This window comes from Silene latifolia, chromosome 2, assembly GCF_048544455.1.
Source record: "Silene latifolia isolate original U9 population chromosome 2, ASM4854445v1, whole genome shotgun sequence".
Taxonomy (NCBI): Eukaryota; Viridiplantae; Streptophyta; class Magnoliopsida; order Caryophyllales; family Caryophyllaceae; genus Silene; species Silene latifolia.
In genome coordinates this window covers 40,984,681-40,999,948 of record NC_133527.1, presented here as the reverse complement: position 1 = coordinate 40,999,948, position 15,268 = coordinate 40,984,681, and the positions used below count along the sequence as shown (strand labels likewise).

Below are 15,268 nucleotides of genomic sequence, written 5' to 3'. Positions count from 1 at the left end.
ATCGTCTACATAAATTTGCACAACAAGTAAATTAGAACCCTCGGATTTTAGGAACAAGGTTTTATCGACATATTCTCTTATAAAATTATTTTGTAATAAAAACTTGGATAATCTGTCATACCATGCCCTTGGAGCTTGTTTCAAACCATATAAAGCTTTGTCTAATTTATAAACGTGGTTTTGAAATTTGCTATCTAAAAATCCGGGAGGTTGTTCTACATAAACTTCTTCTTCCAAATAACCATTAAGAAATGCAGTCTTAACGTCCATTTGGAATAATTTCATTCCTTTATGAGCAGCAAAGGCAATAATGATACGAATAGCCTCAAGTCTTGCTACGGGTGCAAAGGTCTTGTCATAATCGATCCTTTCTTGTTGATTGTAGCCTTGGACAACTAGTCGTGCCTTGTTTCTTGTAATAAGTCCTGCATCGTCCAGTTTATTTCTAAACACCCATCTTGTACCAATAACAGTTCGATCACTAGGTCGTGGCACTAAGTGCCATACCTATTGCGTTCGAATTGTTGAAGCTCATATTGCATAGCGGTTATCTAATCAGGTTCAGCAAGAGCTTCTTTAATATTGGTAGGTTCAATGGTTGACAGAGAAGAAAAGAACGAGCAGAAATTATTCAAGGACCTTCTAGTTCTAATGCCTTGTTCTAGATCCCCTAGGATTTTGTCCAAAGGGTGGGAGCTTTGATGTTTCCACTTTTTGAGAACTCTAGGCTCATTATCATTTGATGAACTCACACCATCTGCAGACGTGGAATCATGATTTGTTCCCCCTGAGTTGGACTCGGGATTTTCTTCAGAAGTATCACTAACTTCATTAGAAATTTCATGATTTGGATCGGAAGTTACACCATCATTAGGTATAACATCAAGATCTTTTTCCTTATCTAAGGAAGGGTCAATAGTATCATTAACTACGGACTCATCACTTCTCTTAGGATCGTTTGCAGAATTATCTAGTTCATCATTGATACCTTGAATATCTTCATCTTCATTTAAGGGCTCATTTCTTGCTAAAAAGAAATCGGGCTCATCTGGATCCTCTTCTTCCTGTTCAACTTTATTAAACACATTATCTTCGTCAAAGCGAACATGAACACTTTCTTCTATGCGCAAGGTTCTTTTATTGAACACTTTGTAAGCTTTACTATGATCCGAATATCCCAGAAAAACAGCTTCGTCACTTCGGGGGTCAAATTTTCCTAAATTGTCTTTTCCATTATTGTGAACAAAGCATTTGCTCCCGAAGCAACGGAGATGTGATATATTGGGTTTTCTCCCTCTTAAAAGTTCATAGGGAGTTTTTTTCAAAATTGGTCGGATCATAGCTCTATTATGTACATAGCATGCGGTACTAACGGCTTCTGCCCAAAAACTTCTAGGGAGGCCACTACACAAAAGCATAGTACGAGCCATATCCTCTAGGGTTCGATTGATACGTTCCACGACACCATTTTGTTGTGGGGTTCGTGGTGCGGAGAAGTTATGCCCCACACCATTTTCCCTACAAAATTCTATAAACAATTGATTATCAAATTCTGTGCCGTGATCCGTCCGAATCGAAATAAGCTTTTTGTCATATTTATTTTGGGCAAGCTTCATTAATACCACAAATTCATCGAAAGTTTCATCTTTAGAGGAAAGAAAGATTGGCCAGACATACCTTGAGTAATCGTCGACTAGAACAAATATATACTTTGATCCACTATGGCTTCTAACTTTCATAGGTCCACATAAATCCATGTGTACCATCTCAAGCGGTCGTTTAGTGCTAACTACACTTTTAGGTTTAAATGAGGATCTAACATGTTTGCAGCGGGCACATGAGTCACACATTATCTCTTGCTCGAATTTAATTGAGGGCAATCCTTCAACTAAATCCATGGACTTAAGTTTCTTTAAAATAGTTGGACTAATGCGTGCAAACCTCTTGTGCCACAAGCAAGACTCATCTGAGGTTGCTTTCATACACGAAAAGGAATTTGTATTGACAACATTTAAGTCAATCATATACACATTACTCATACGGTGACCCTCAAGTAAAACATTACTAGTACCTTCAATTATAATACGACAAACATCGGCATGAAAAACAACTCTATTTCCTTTGTCACATAATTGAGAGATACTAAGTAAGTTATGTTTAAGACCACTTACCAGATATACTTTGTCGATTGAATGGGAGGTTGAAATTCCAATTTTTCCTACTCCAATAATCCTACCCTTCTTGTTATCTCCAAAAGTAACTTTGCCACCGAAGAAGGGCTCTAGTGAAAGAAAAAGATTTCTGTCTCCTGTCATGTGTCTCGAGCATCCACTGTCGAGATACCATAGATTATTTTCTTTCACTACTACCTGCAAATGAATCAAATACAACTTTTAGGTACCCAAGCTAAGTTGGGTCCTTTATGGTTAGTGACTCTATATATTTGATCCTTTCTAACGCATACTTGTCTTATTATTCTTTTGGCTTTAACATTGGGTTGTCTTGTTCTTTGTCTAACAATCGAAACATAAGGTACTCTAGGTTTTGTTCTAACAAAAGTAGCTCTGGGTCTAGTACCTTCATGTGACGCTCTAGGTTTGGAGTTATGAACTTTAGGCTTGAATGTATGCTTTCAATTCTCATTCATTTTGTTTGATTTTGAAGGAACAGATGAGTAATCAAAAGCCATATCATAAGTCCATCTAAACTCATTATTGTGTTCTTCGTTGTCGTTAGGTTCATCTATAGTAGAGACATAATCTTCCACTATGAAATCACAAGTCTTAGTAGTTTCGACATTCTTTTGCTTATCCAAAGCAAGTTTGACACAATTGACTTGAATATGTCCAGTAGAGCCACAGTAATTGCAAATCAAGTATTCTGGAAGATTAACATATTTTCTTTTTCTGAAATCGTGATCAGAAGGATTAGATTTGCATTTATCATGGTCTCTACGGCTATAGCATTCATGACCAAGTCCCATCTTCATGTTATTATCATATTGTTCAGTGAGGAAGTTTAAAACTTTTGTGCTTCCTTCCCATTTATCATGAACTTTTCGTACATGTAAGAGTAATTCTTTCAAGGACTCAATTTCTTTTTCACATTTTGAATGATCTACACTTGAATCCTTGGAAGAGTTACCTTTCTCAAAATCTTCACGAAATTTTTCAAAACATTCATTCAAGACACGTTTCTCATTTTCATGTTGTTCCTTAAGTTTAGACATACTATCATTAGCTTCTTCCAATTGCTTAGAGAGAAATATAATTTCTCTCTTGTGTTCGGAAACCACACTATCTTTGCCATTAAGTTCATCTTTTAAAATCTCATTGACTTTCTTCAACTCAGAAGTTATAGCATCACTAGCTGTAACTTTAGCTTGAAGATGCTTAATGTTGAGTTTGAGCTCTAAAGTTATGGCATCACTAGCCTTAACTTTTGATTCAAGAGCGTTTTTCTCAGCATTTGTCATGTCTGAAGTTATAGCTGGGGTAGCCATAACTTTAGATTTGAGCTTTTTGGCTTTGGCTTTTAGAAGTTGGTTTTCCTCAGCAATGTCTAGAATTTGTTCCTTAAGGTCTTTTAACTCTAATTTCTGTTCATGACAAACATCAAGGGTTTCTTCAAAGGTCTTAATTAAAGCACTCTTAGAAACTTTCTTAACTTGCTTTTTAAGTTCAAGAAGACTTACCTCTTCATCCTCTGAATCTGAATCTGAATTTCCAACAAGACACATCTCAGCATTTGAAGCATTACTTTCATTGTCGCTGTCGGAGAATAGGTCAAGACTGACGCTGCTTAAGCAAACATTGGCAGTTTCTTCTTCATCTTCGGATTCGCCATCTTCAGAGTCCAAGTCTCCCCAACAATATGCCATCAGAACTTGCTTAAATTATTTCTTTGTCTTGTTACGTTGATCTTTGTCCTTTATTTTCTTCCATGTGGGGCAATCTTTGATCATATGATCATTATCACCATACTTGAAGCATCCACGGTTAGAGAAGGACCCTTTTGACTCAAAAGTTTTCTTGGGAGTTTGCTTTGATTTGTTATTTGTTTTATTTTGATTTTGATTGAAGGACTTTTTCCTAATTCGTTTAACAAACAACACGGTTTCATCTTCAATATCTGAAGAATCATTAATCTTGCTAGACTCAGCTTGTAAGGCCATCTTTTTGCTTGTGCCAGCTTCCTCCTCATCCTGATTCAGAGTAATCTCGTGAGCCATTAAGGTTCCGAGTACCTCCTGATAGGATAATGAAGTTAGGTCCTTACATTCCTCTATGACAGACACTTTATGTCTCCATCTACGAGACATACTTCTGAGAATTTTTCTAGCAATTTCCTCGGAGTCAAAAGTTCTTCCTAAATTCTTTAGCTCATTGATGATGCTAGAAAAGCGAGAGGACAAGCTGTCAACTGACTCATTTTGCTCCATGGCAAACAGCTCGTATTTTCGCATTAATAATGCCATACGTTGCTTTTTGACAACAGCGGTTCCCTCATAGGCTAATTCTAGACCATCCCATATTTCCTTGGCAGATGAACTGGTTGAGAAACGATCGAATTCAGTAGCAATCATACCGTTTTGCAATAAGCTTATTGCTTTTGAATTCTTCTCAGCCTTTTTATAATCCGCCTCAATATAGTCTTCTTCTTTCTTTTCGACGGTAGTGCCATTATTGGTTGCAAGTAAGATCTTATTCGGACCATTCTTGATAATCAACAACACTCCCAAATCGTTTCCTTTAATGAAATGGGTCATCATATTTTTCCATAAACCATAGTTCTTCCCATTGAATATAGGACACTTAAGGTGTTTGGAATCCATTTGATAAAAAAATAAATGCAGCGGAAAAAATATAAATAGACTCAAAAAAAATAGATAAGACTCTAGCTGTTAGGCTATCAAGAGCACGAGGCTCTGATACCAATTGAGGAGTCTATTGATCAAATACGAAAGAGGGGGGGGGGGGGGTGAATTGAGTATTAAAACGATGACCACTTTTTGAAATATATGATGTAAAATTAATTATTTGATTTTATTGATTAAAATCAACTAATTAATTATACTAATAAGCGCAAAATCGAAATAACAAAAATAAAGAGAGAGAGAGAAAGAGAGACACGGAGTATTTTTGAAGTGGTTCAGTTTCACAAGTCGAAACCAACGTCCACTATTCTCGATTAATAATTTTTAGTACCTTTCTACGGATTACAAAAATTATCAATCCACTCGTATAATCAACTATATGATTATAACTCAGATTGAGTATCGCTAAATACTCTAGGTTGCTTTTACGTTAATAAGAAAAGTACAACGACAAATATTAATCTCACGTTATGCGAGTGAGTATACTATCTTTGTGTACTTAGTATCCTATAACGATTTTTCTTCGAGTGATTGACAAATATGATGCGCAACTTTTGTATAAGCAAATTGTAAAATAAGAATTAAAGCTCAAAGAATTTTGCTTAAAATATTTTTCTCTCTAAAAGTGTAGATGTGTGTCACTTTTAAATGTTGAATGAATGAGAGTATTTATAGTAGTAGAGAATTAGGGTTTAGGAATGTTCTGGATTAGGGTTTAGGAATGTTCTGGAATAATAAAACCTAAACGACTTGATGAACAAGTAAGAGGCAAGGAGATGGAGTTTCGGCCTCCTAGGGTTTCAGCCTCCTAGGGTTCAGCCACTAGGGTTCGGCCTCCTAGGGTTTTGGTCGGCCCATTCGGTCCTCTTGCTTCCATAGTCCACAACAAATCGAGATAGAATTTAGTTAAAAACCTAGGTTGCATGACGACATACATATCGTGTTACAAACCAATAGTTTATTCAACTTAAATTCTTATTAATTAATTCCAATTAAAATAAATACTCTCTTATTTTTATAAATCACTAAAAATATATTTTCCAAAAATTAACGCATAATTTTTGTCTAGCAATGAAGTTATGGCTAAGAGGTGATAACTTCAATAACCTTTAAATCAAACAAAGAAAAACCATTACCGGATGACGACCTATACTATCCAATCTTCAGTAGATCTTCAGTAAACGAATCGTCTCTTCACAAGTCTCTCATCTTGAGTCTCGTGGTTGTTATTTGGTCTTGATCTTGAACATTACGATCAAATGTCTTTGAAGTAAAACCTCCTTGGTCCAATACTTCAAGCTTGCATCATTGTAATTGTTCCTTTTTAAATTAAGACTTAAGCACACAATTACACGTATATGTTTATAATATTAAGTCCACATACAAATCATTACTGTCATTATCAAAACAATTAATTAGGACTAAAGGTCCAACAGCGTCCCAACTTCCACATATCCCAAATGATCTCGCACCACTACCTCCATATAAGAGCCCGTCGTTACGTGTCAATATATGTTGCAACATCCGATATGATCCACGTTTATTATCCAAGCTCAGGGGGTTGGCTATCTACTTTTTTTTTTGGTGAAGGGTAAGTATATATAATCAAAAAAATATAATGTTTAGAGTATACAAAGAATAGCAGCTATAAATCACAAAACATTACACAATAGAATCAAGCCACTGCTGATCAAAAGTACTAAGCATCCTTCCTGTTCTTGTGTATCAACCGTTCTTTAGTCTCCTTCCAAACCTGATTCACTAACACCATAGGAGCAGTCACCTGGTGAGATAAACGTGCACAGTTCCTGACATGCCAAATTCCAGAAATTAGACCTACAAAGCAGGCACCAGACACCACTCTTTGCAGTCTACTCTTAGTTCTATTTTTGGAAAACCAAGTAACCATATATGCAGCTGAGAATCTGATATGAAGCTTCTGTTGCATCAACTCCATACATCGTCTGCTATACTCACAGAAAATAAACAAGTGCTCATGAGTTTCAGGAGTTATACCACAAATGAAGCAGATATTAGACTGAACTATGCCCCTTTTCTGAAGCCTGTCAAGGGCGAGTAACTTCCTGTGCTGACTATCCCAAAAAATAAATGAAGTTCTTGGGACATTAAGAATATTCCAACACAAATATCTACTTCATTTACATGTTAGCTGCAATTTTGTTTGCCATTACCTCAGACCTCCAATATATTATTACGTACATTACCCACAACAATATTTCATGGTTCACCTGCAATTCCTGGCTCTTGTTGTTCCATACGCCCAAAAATAAAACATGTATTGAAGTTTAATAAGGAAGACAATGTAATCATCGATCAATGTAATACTATGAACAAACTAAAAACTACGTAAAAAAAACTAATCGAAAGAAGTTGAATGGTGAGGCAAGGACATTGAATATGTATGTATCTATATATATATATGAAAAATTGGAGGTAGGTGTATATTTGAGTCATATTAGACTTCTTAAACAAACTAATGATACAACTAATAATCAGTTTTGCACGTTTGTTATAAACTCTATCTTTGAGTTTTATTAGAATTTGTGTAAAAATATTTTATCTATTTTTTAACCGATACAAACCTTAGTTGAGTCATATTAGAATTAGATTTTCTTGTTAAACTAATGATCCTATTAATAATCAATTTTGCACGTTTGTTATAAACTCTATCTTTGAGTTTTATTTATTTGAATTTGTTTAAAAATATTTTATCTATTTTTGTACAATACAAACCTACCGTGATATGACTCAAAAGTGTTTTCAAATTATTGGACTTTCTGTAATCGCTCGAAAAAAGCTTCCTTTAATAATATAGATAGATACTAGATTTAATGCCCGTGCGATGCACTGGCCAATTTGTAATATTCTATGTTACATCATTCAAGAGTAATCTGAACTGAACGGAGCTAAACTAAAAAGAGCTGAAATATGAGTTGATTTGAATAGAGTTAAGTTAAGCTGAGCTGAATTGAATATAGCTAAATTAAATTGAAAGAAGTTGAACTTAAGTAAGAAAGAACATGATTTTTTGTAAACTTTATGGTTTGACATATGTATGAATTAGTATCCTTTAAATAGTATAAAAATTAAAATAAGGATATTATATTATCATTCTTGTGGTGTAGGACTGTGGGGCATGTAAGCTTTCTTCACCAATACTCCTCTAGCAAAACGCGAAAACATAGATAGGCTATAATAGAGAAATTAGATGGGATTGATTTTGATCATTAAAAGTTGTATGTAATCTCTTTTATAGGCCAAGTTAAGCAGAAATTTGAATTCCTTAAGAACTCTTCTACATATGTCATTGGTGGGAAAATTCAGTAGAAATAGAAACACAATTTTTTTTTATATTATCTACTTTACGTTAGTTATATTCTTTGAGTATATTATATGCATAATAAATTGAACTCTCTAATTGTTCGTAAAAATTGGACTTTCTATTGAGTATGATATTGTCTTTTCTCAATCATTTGTTTACCTTTAATTATTGTGAGAGTTATTTCAATCAAGTATATTCTGTTTTTAAGTGAGCTTGTACAAAATATTAGTTTTTGCATATGTAAAATGTAAGACCGTCTTCATAGAATAAGTAATTAATTTGGGGTTTGTTTGGTGGTCTGGGTGTTGAAAAAAAAACGAAATTAGCCTTATGCATATAATACTTCGAAGGCATTTAATTTCTTTTCACTATACCCTTTTGTCTTTCTATTTTACATACTAAATAAGGTAGAGCATAATACACTCAAGAACTAAAACACAAAATTTTTGGAGAGACGGTATCTCAATAAGTTATTGAGAAACTACTTCTGTAGTACCCCCTCTATATATTATTTCGTCCCCTTTTTTTATTATCGTTATACTATGATCTTGGCCGTTGAGAAATGGGCTCTCCATTTCTTTTCACGACCAATAATAACCCCAATTCCGCCAATCAATAGTAAATATTACTCCCTCCTATTCCGAATAACTGTCCCATTTGCCATTTCCGTCTATTCACATAACTATCCCATTTGCCATATTTGGACATGTTTTTTGATTTTCCTACCCTTGCTCTTTTCTTTATTTACCACCCCTAAACCATCATATTCAATACTTTTCATTATTTAACTCTTATATTCTTACCCCTATACAATACTTTTCATTATTTTAACTCCATCTCTTAATTTTCGTACCATTGTCCAAATGGAACAGTTATTCGAAATAGGAGGGAGTATTATGAAGTTTAGGAGAAGTATAGTCATTCTTTTATCTTCTCAATTGAAAAGAAAAAAAAGTTTGTGCAAAATGATAAATAAATATTCTCTTGAGAAGTTATAGACCTATAGTCACCTTACTTTCTTAACATTAGCTTTTCTGTGTATATAAAAGTTATAATCACCTCACTTTCTTATCTTAAAGTTTGAACAATAATTTGACAATAGGAAATTGTGGGTAGTTTATGATTCTAATCAAATTAAAAGTCTTAGGGAATAAGTACGCTAATATTATCTAGAAACATTGTTGACAGTTGACAGTTAATTAGATCATAGAAATTTTTTATATTGTTAATGTGGTCGATTATATTTGCATTGGATGGTAACCCAAATTATGCTCGACTACATTTAAAAAACATTCTAAACAAATCATGTGTGCATCATCCATATCGTAGTATGTGCAATATCATATACTCTGTAGTAGTTAGAATACATTTTACATATATAGCTTGGACATAGGATTCAATACAAAGTTCTATTCTTGGATAGGCTATGCGTTTGCTAGATGCGTGTTTTTATTGAAGTTGTAGATGTTATGCATGTATTATAATCCCTTCCTGATATCATTATGTTTTTTGTTTGAGAAACCCTTGAAAACGCTAAGAAATATGCTAAACGTATGCAACAATTTGGTTACTATTATAGCAATAATTAAGTACGTTTTTGTGTAGTTATTTCTATTACTTTCTTGTTTACTTATTTTTTTCTTTTTGATACTCGATCTGAAAGCCATCGTCAATTAATCACCGTTTTAATATATCCATCATCGAGAATAAAAGATGGTACGAATTGATAAACTAATTAAAATAAGTGAGAAAAGCTATGGTTATTCCATTTAGTTAATCGTGTTTCAGTACCAATACCATTATCTTTCAAAGCGAAAAAACATACTCGTATCATCAATTACCTTTACACAAAATCTCAAATATTAGTTGGAACAATGATTATCGTTGATAACATTGCCGGTCATTCCCAAGTAATCTTGCATCCTTCCCTTGCCCCTAAAAACATTATGAAAATCAATGATTAGAACTACAAGTAAAAAAAAGTGGACGATAAATTACATAATTAAGCATATAATAATTTAAAATTACAAACTTTCATGCACGGAATAACAATTAGCAAACACAAACATATATCGGAATAACAATTAGCAAACACAAAGATATATCAAAAGGTGTCAATATTAGATTGAGAATGAGAAGAATATAAGAATTAAAAAAATGTATGCGTCTTCTCGTTTATGCAGTATTTATATCTTATTGATAAATTTGAGTCCAATAAGAACTTGAATTGTATGACAAACGTGAGACAGCTAGAGTCCAACTCCTAATCTTTGACTATTTAACTAAAATATTGTTAAAGAAATACGTAATTTACAAAATTTGAGGTCTTTCACATCGCTCGGTATTTCGAAAAACATGGACTCCCTATAATCGCTCGAAAAAAACTTCTTTTAATAATTTACAAAAAAGCAGCGAACCTACAAACAATAATAAGCAAATAGATAGAAACCCTATCCATAACTTAACTATGAAGCAAAGGGGATTATCCTTATAAAAAAGGCAAAGGGGATTAAAAAGAAAGCAATGTGCAAATGGTGAAATACGGTATAATAGTCGTATAAACCAAGCAGTTAAAAATAAAGAAAAACGTATTAATCTTCATGCAAAAATGCTACACAAGGAATCACAAAAGGGAAACGGAAAGAAATATAATTTTATGTCTAAATTGTTGTCTATACTATTTTAGACAAAAACCTAAGGAAAGATAAAAATACACCAAGACGAAATAAGTATATTATATAAGATACCCAAACATTCTTCTATTGTGTATTACTACTTGAAGTCCATTAATTAACCTTCATAGCAACTTAGCTTGCTTTTTAAGCTCACACAAATTTAATAAAAGAACAACAAAACTAATACTTTGTACATGATTCCTCTTAAAAAAAATACACAATTTTTTCAATGGGCTTCTTCTTTGTCTACCTATTAATGCATCGAAAAGACTCTAAGTCTAAGTAGGAGTATTCCTTAATTACTACCAAATCTGGTGACATAAATATTTGCCTTGTACCGACCCATGGATTGTTTCTTCCTATTTGTTTTATGTACCTTTCGAGTGTGCCAAATATCACATCCGACATTAACGCACGATAATGCAAAATTCCTGCAAAAATGAATAAAGAAAAGAATCGTCATAAACACATTATATGAATATACATTGAAAATTATGTAAATCAATAAACCCCTTGTTTAAATACGCATTGAACATCAATGTACGGAGTATGTAGCTAAGAGTTAAAAATCATAAGAAGATCACATCATGTGTTTCTACCTCATTATACGCAGTAATAATTAAATACAGCAGGAGCAAATATGATGTGAGTCGCCGTAGTTATAACCTGCAATAAGAAATTAATCGTTAGGAACTTATCGTTCAAAAAACAAAAAATAAGCATATAGATGAGCTACATAAGACCATGATGCTAATAAATCAAAAAGTTAAGGAAACAATTAAAACACTTGTATGAGGTAGTTTCTAAACAAAAACACCCCGGCCATATAATTTATACCATCCTAAAAATATTGTGAATACTATATATAATGAGTAAGTTGTTGTAGCCTTATAGGGCTCTAGAATAAAATATTGATGGCTTTGCTCTTTATAACTCGATCTCTTGAATACATTAGACGTTAAAACGCGTTCAAAGACTACAATCTTAATTTAATTATTATAAAGTCGTTTAAAAAAGTTGGACTCTAAGTAATCGCTCGAAAAAAGTTTCATTTATTAATATAGATAGATAGATAGATATAGATATTGATTGATTGAAATGGAATTTTAGGGCACGATGGTCATATTTGAATACAAATCAACTTCTATGCAACTCATCCGCCTAATAAAGAAGAGACTAGAGAAAACTCGACTTGACTTAAGAAGAACACATAGAGGTGATATCCAAAATATAAATAATGAAAATTGAATTGAAAAAATGCATGAAATAAATGTTACAGAGTATTTTACAAAAAAAAAAACCACAGAATCTAGACTGAAAATTATCCACCGCGGAATTAAGTCATTAACACCTTCAATACCTAGCTAGTGTGGTGCTAAATTCAAGTCAACACCAAAACTGTAATCAGATGTAATTCACAAATTTTTATTTAAGACGGCCACTATCCATCCTAAGTTTAGGACGGGTCAAATATATACCAAATCACTCCACTTGGTGCTAATAAAGACAAAACTTTTGGGCCCTGTTTGGTAATCAACAAATTGATATTAGCAGAAACAGATTGGTCAAGCAGATTATAAATGACAGATTGGATTAACAGGTTTGACTACTATATTTCAATTAGCAGATTTAGTAGAAGTGTTTGGTAATTAGCAGATTTTGGTTAATAAATTGTTGTATCTATGTGTAGATTGTGAACGGATTCATATTAAACAATCTACTAATGTGAATATGCTGGGTAGAGCCGCATATTGGAAAACAGTAGATTGAGCTCCAATCTACTCTTTCAATATGCCATTTACCAAACACTCAAAATAGTAGATTGGTGAGTCAAACATGCTAAAAGTCTTGAATATGCTGAAAATTTCTCAATCCGCCGTTTACCAAACACCCCCTTGGTATTTTCTAGGCAACAAGTGGGTGATTTGGTACGTATTTGATCCGTCTTAAACTTAAGACGGATAGTACCGTCTTAAGCAAGACTTGCTGGATGTAATTATATTATGTCAGGCCTACTAAGGCCCTGTTCTCTAGACTTCTATTTACACCTCTAAGTTCAGTTCAGTTCCTATAAGTTCAATTTATTTCTTATAAGTTTAATTCAGTTCTTATAAGTTCAGCTCTCATAAGTTCAGTTCAGTTCATATAAATTCAGTTCAATTCAATTCAGCAAATAGAAGTACAAAAGAACAGAGGTTTACCCTTAATACACTTGTAATTTAACGTCACTACAAAACAAATATCTAACACTAGTGAAGGACAACGTCGGATAATAAAATAAACTTGGTGGGGTACGAAATACTGAGCATTGGGCATTTCTTCGACAGAAACGAAGTCAGCCGACCACCACCACTACATAACCCTTACTAGGAGTAAGGGGTGGCCTTTGTTTGATGATTTATTGTTTTCATACTTTCTCAAAATAGTGAATGCTTAATTTAATTCTAGTTTGTTTGCTTTTCAAAAACGAGGAGCATTTCTTTGCCTTCCAAGCAAAACCCTAGCAACCTAACCAAGTTTCGATGTTGAAACCTGGCTAATACTCCCTCCAATTCACAACAAAACTCCATATTTTCATTTCCGTCTATTCACAATAACTTCCCTATTTCCTTTTCTGGTAAGTGTTTGTGTGGTCCAAATTTAATTGTATGGTAGGGTAGTGTATTTGTGTGGTCCAAATTTAATTATATGATGGGGGTAGTGTGTTTCCTTAATTTTTGTGCCAAAATGAAATTGGAGGTTTATTGTGAATCGGAGGGAGTATCACAATTTCATTTTCATTCTTGAACTCTACATTTCCCTATGTTGCATTCTTTGACAGTCTCTTCACGGTAGTTTACCCTAATGAAAAATAAGCTTTTATAACTCGCGTATGTATTACATTTTTCGTAAGTTTAGGCATTTAAAATCACAAATTACGTTATGGAGAAGTCCTCTGTTGCAATGACCGAAGAGTTTCTATATCCTCGTCTTGTTTATTATAAGACGACAACGACAACGACAAGCCTCAACGCTCCCGTTGAAGGCCAGGAAAGAGGGGTCGAATGTACACTAACCTTACCCTTTTTCAGATGATTTGCTATAAAAAATTAAAATGATAATCAATATGGAATTCCCTCATTTTTATGTGATAGAATATATGTAATTATTCACAGTAGTTATTGTTAGGTTCATATACCTATTATTAGACTCTTCTAATAGTGAACAAATTAACATTTTAATTATTAGTTCTTTAGATCTAGTCCATGCATAACTAAATAAGAGATTAAATAAGAAAAACAATGTCCCTTACATTGTTAAATGGCTCAAAAAATTTGGGCACAAATAAGGTCACCTTCCTTATTTGTTCTTGAGCTAAAATGTATTGGATGATCCTCCAAAATCCCAATGTAGTGATCCTCCTTTGATTGCACCCAAGATTAGCCCTTATCACTACTAAATAATATTATCTAGATATTTATTTAGTAATCTACCTTAAAATTGACTACTAATACTCATATATTACATTAATAATATTAGCAGTATCTTTGAACAATCTAGATTAAAATTTCTCAAGTTTAAGAGAAAGATAAGCTATGAATATGAGATGAGAGTTTGCATGTGATGGTAGAGAAAAAATAAGAAGAACAAAGTTCTTCTACAACTCATCAAATGAGCCGTCCAAAATGCCTCTTGTAGTGCATTTTGGTTTTCTCCTTTTTGTCTTATACAATACGCTTTAGTGTAGGTCTTAGGCTAGATAGTATAAAGCATGTCATAAGATGTTGGAGCATCTTTTCAACAACTAAATGACAAAACCTAAAACTCCACCATCATCACCCTTTGGATGGTACACTTGTGCCTATATGGGTCCATTTTTATCTTATAATATTTGTCCCTCAAATGCTTATAAGTCTTATGTTTAATTATCTTAGATAATTAAATATTAATTTGATCATACAACAATTATGTCACAAATTAATAAACATATGATACGGTCGTTTCTGTACCAAAAATAAATACCTAAATATACTAACGGAAGCTAGTGATAAGTAGGATTGATCTCCATAGGGAGGCAAGATGTCTATCCGTAGTCCGTCTATCTAAGTCACCAATGGGGGTTTTAGTTTGGCTTTCTAAACTACTAAAGGTTTAAAGGAAAGAGAAATAAAGTAAGAGCAGTAAAGCGAGAAAATGTAACAAAAGTGATCAAATAAGAGAGAGTATGTCAGGATTTCGGTTCACCATGGTAGTCTATCGACTCAGTTGCAAATAGCCTAGACAATCTACTGTGAGAAGGGCATGGGAAAGGTCCTTCCGGTCCGCTATCCACCCTAAAATTCCACTAACTTAACTTCCGTCCTCATTAGGGTAGTCTACTGTTCATAGCAGGTC

General features: G+C 33.4%; 1 protein-coding gene and 1 long non-coding RNA gene across 3 annotated transcripts; both read right to left on the bottom strand.

Moving 5' to 3' along the window:
- Window positions 1-6,575: 6,575 nt before the first annotated feature.
- LOC141640238 (uncharacterized) lies at window positions 6,576-7,065 on the bottom strand. Its single transcript, XM_074449095.1, has 2 exons — window positions 7,040-7,065; window positions 6,576-6,969 (listed from the first exon to the last, which is right to left on the bottom strand). Exons 1-2 carry the CDS (start codon window positions 7,063-7,065, stop codon window positions 6,576-6,578), a joined length of 420 nt encoding a protein of 139 aa, XP_074305196.1.
- A 2,936-nt stretch (window positions 7,066-10,001) lies between these two features.
- Window positions 10,002-14,563, bottom strand: LOC141629379 (uncharacterized). Of its 2 annotated transcripts, none has more exons than XR_012537273.1 (3): window positions 11,494-11,708; window positions 11,271-11,325; window positions 10,002-10,154 (listed from the first exon to the last, which is right to left on the bottom strand). It is a non-coding gene; the product is annotated as an uncharacterized LOC141629379 (long non-coding RNA). The 2 variants fall into 2 exon arrangements; XR_012537274.1 differs by lacking the exon at window positions 10,002-10,154 and adding an exon at window positions 14,187-14,563 and having other exon boundaries at window positions 11,040-11,325; window positions 11,494-11,560.
- Window positions 14,564-15,268: the final 705 nt, after the last annotated feature.

Excerpts from the sequence above, each read along its gene's own strand:
- LOC141640238 (XM_074449095.1), bottom strand. The coding sequence starts at position 7,065 with ATGGCAAACAAAATTGCAGCTAACAT. Across the intron at positions 6,970-7,039 it reads AACAAAATTGCAGCTAACAT|TCAGCACAGGAAGTTACTCG; the intron begins GTAAATGAAGTA and ends TTTTTGGGATAG.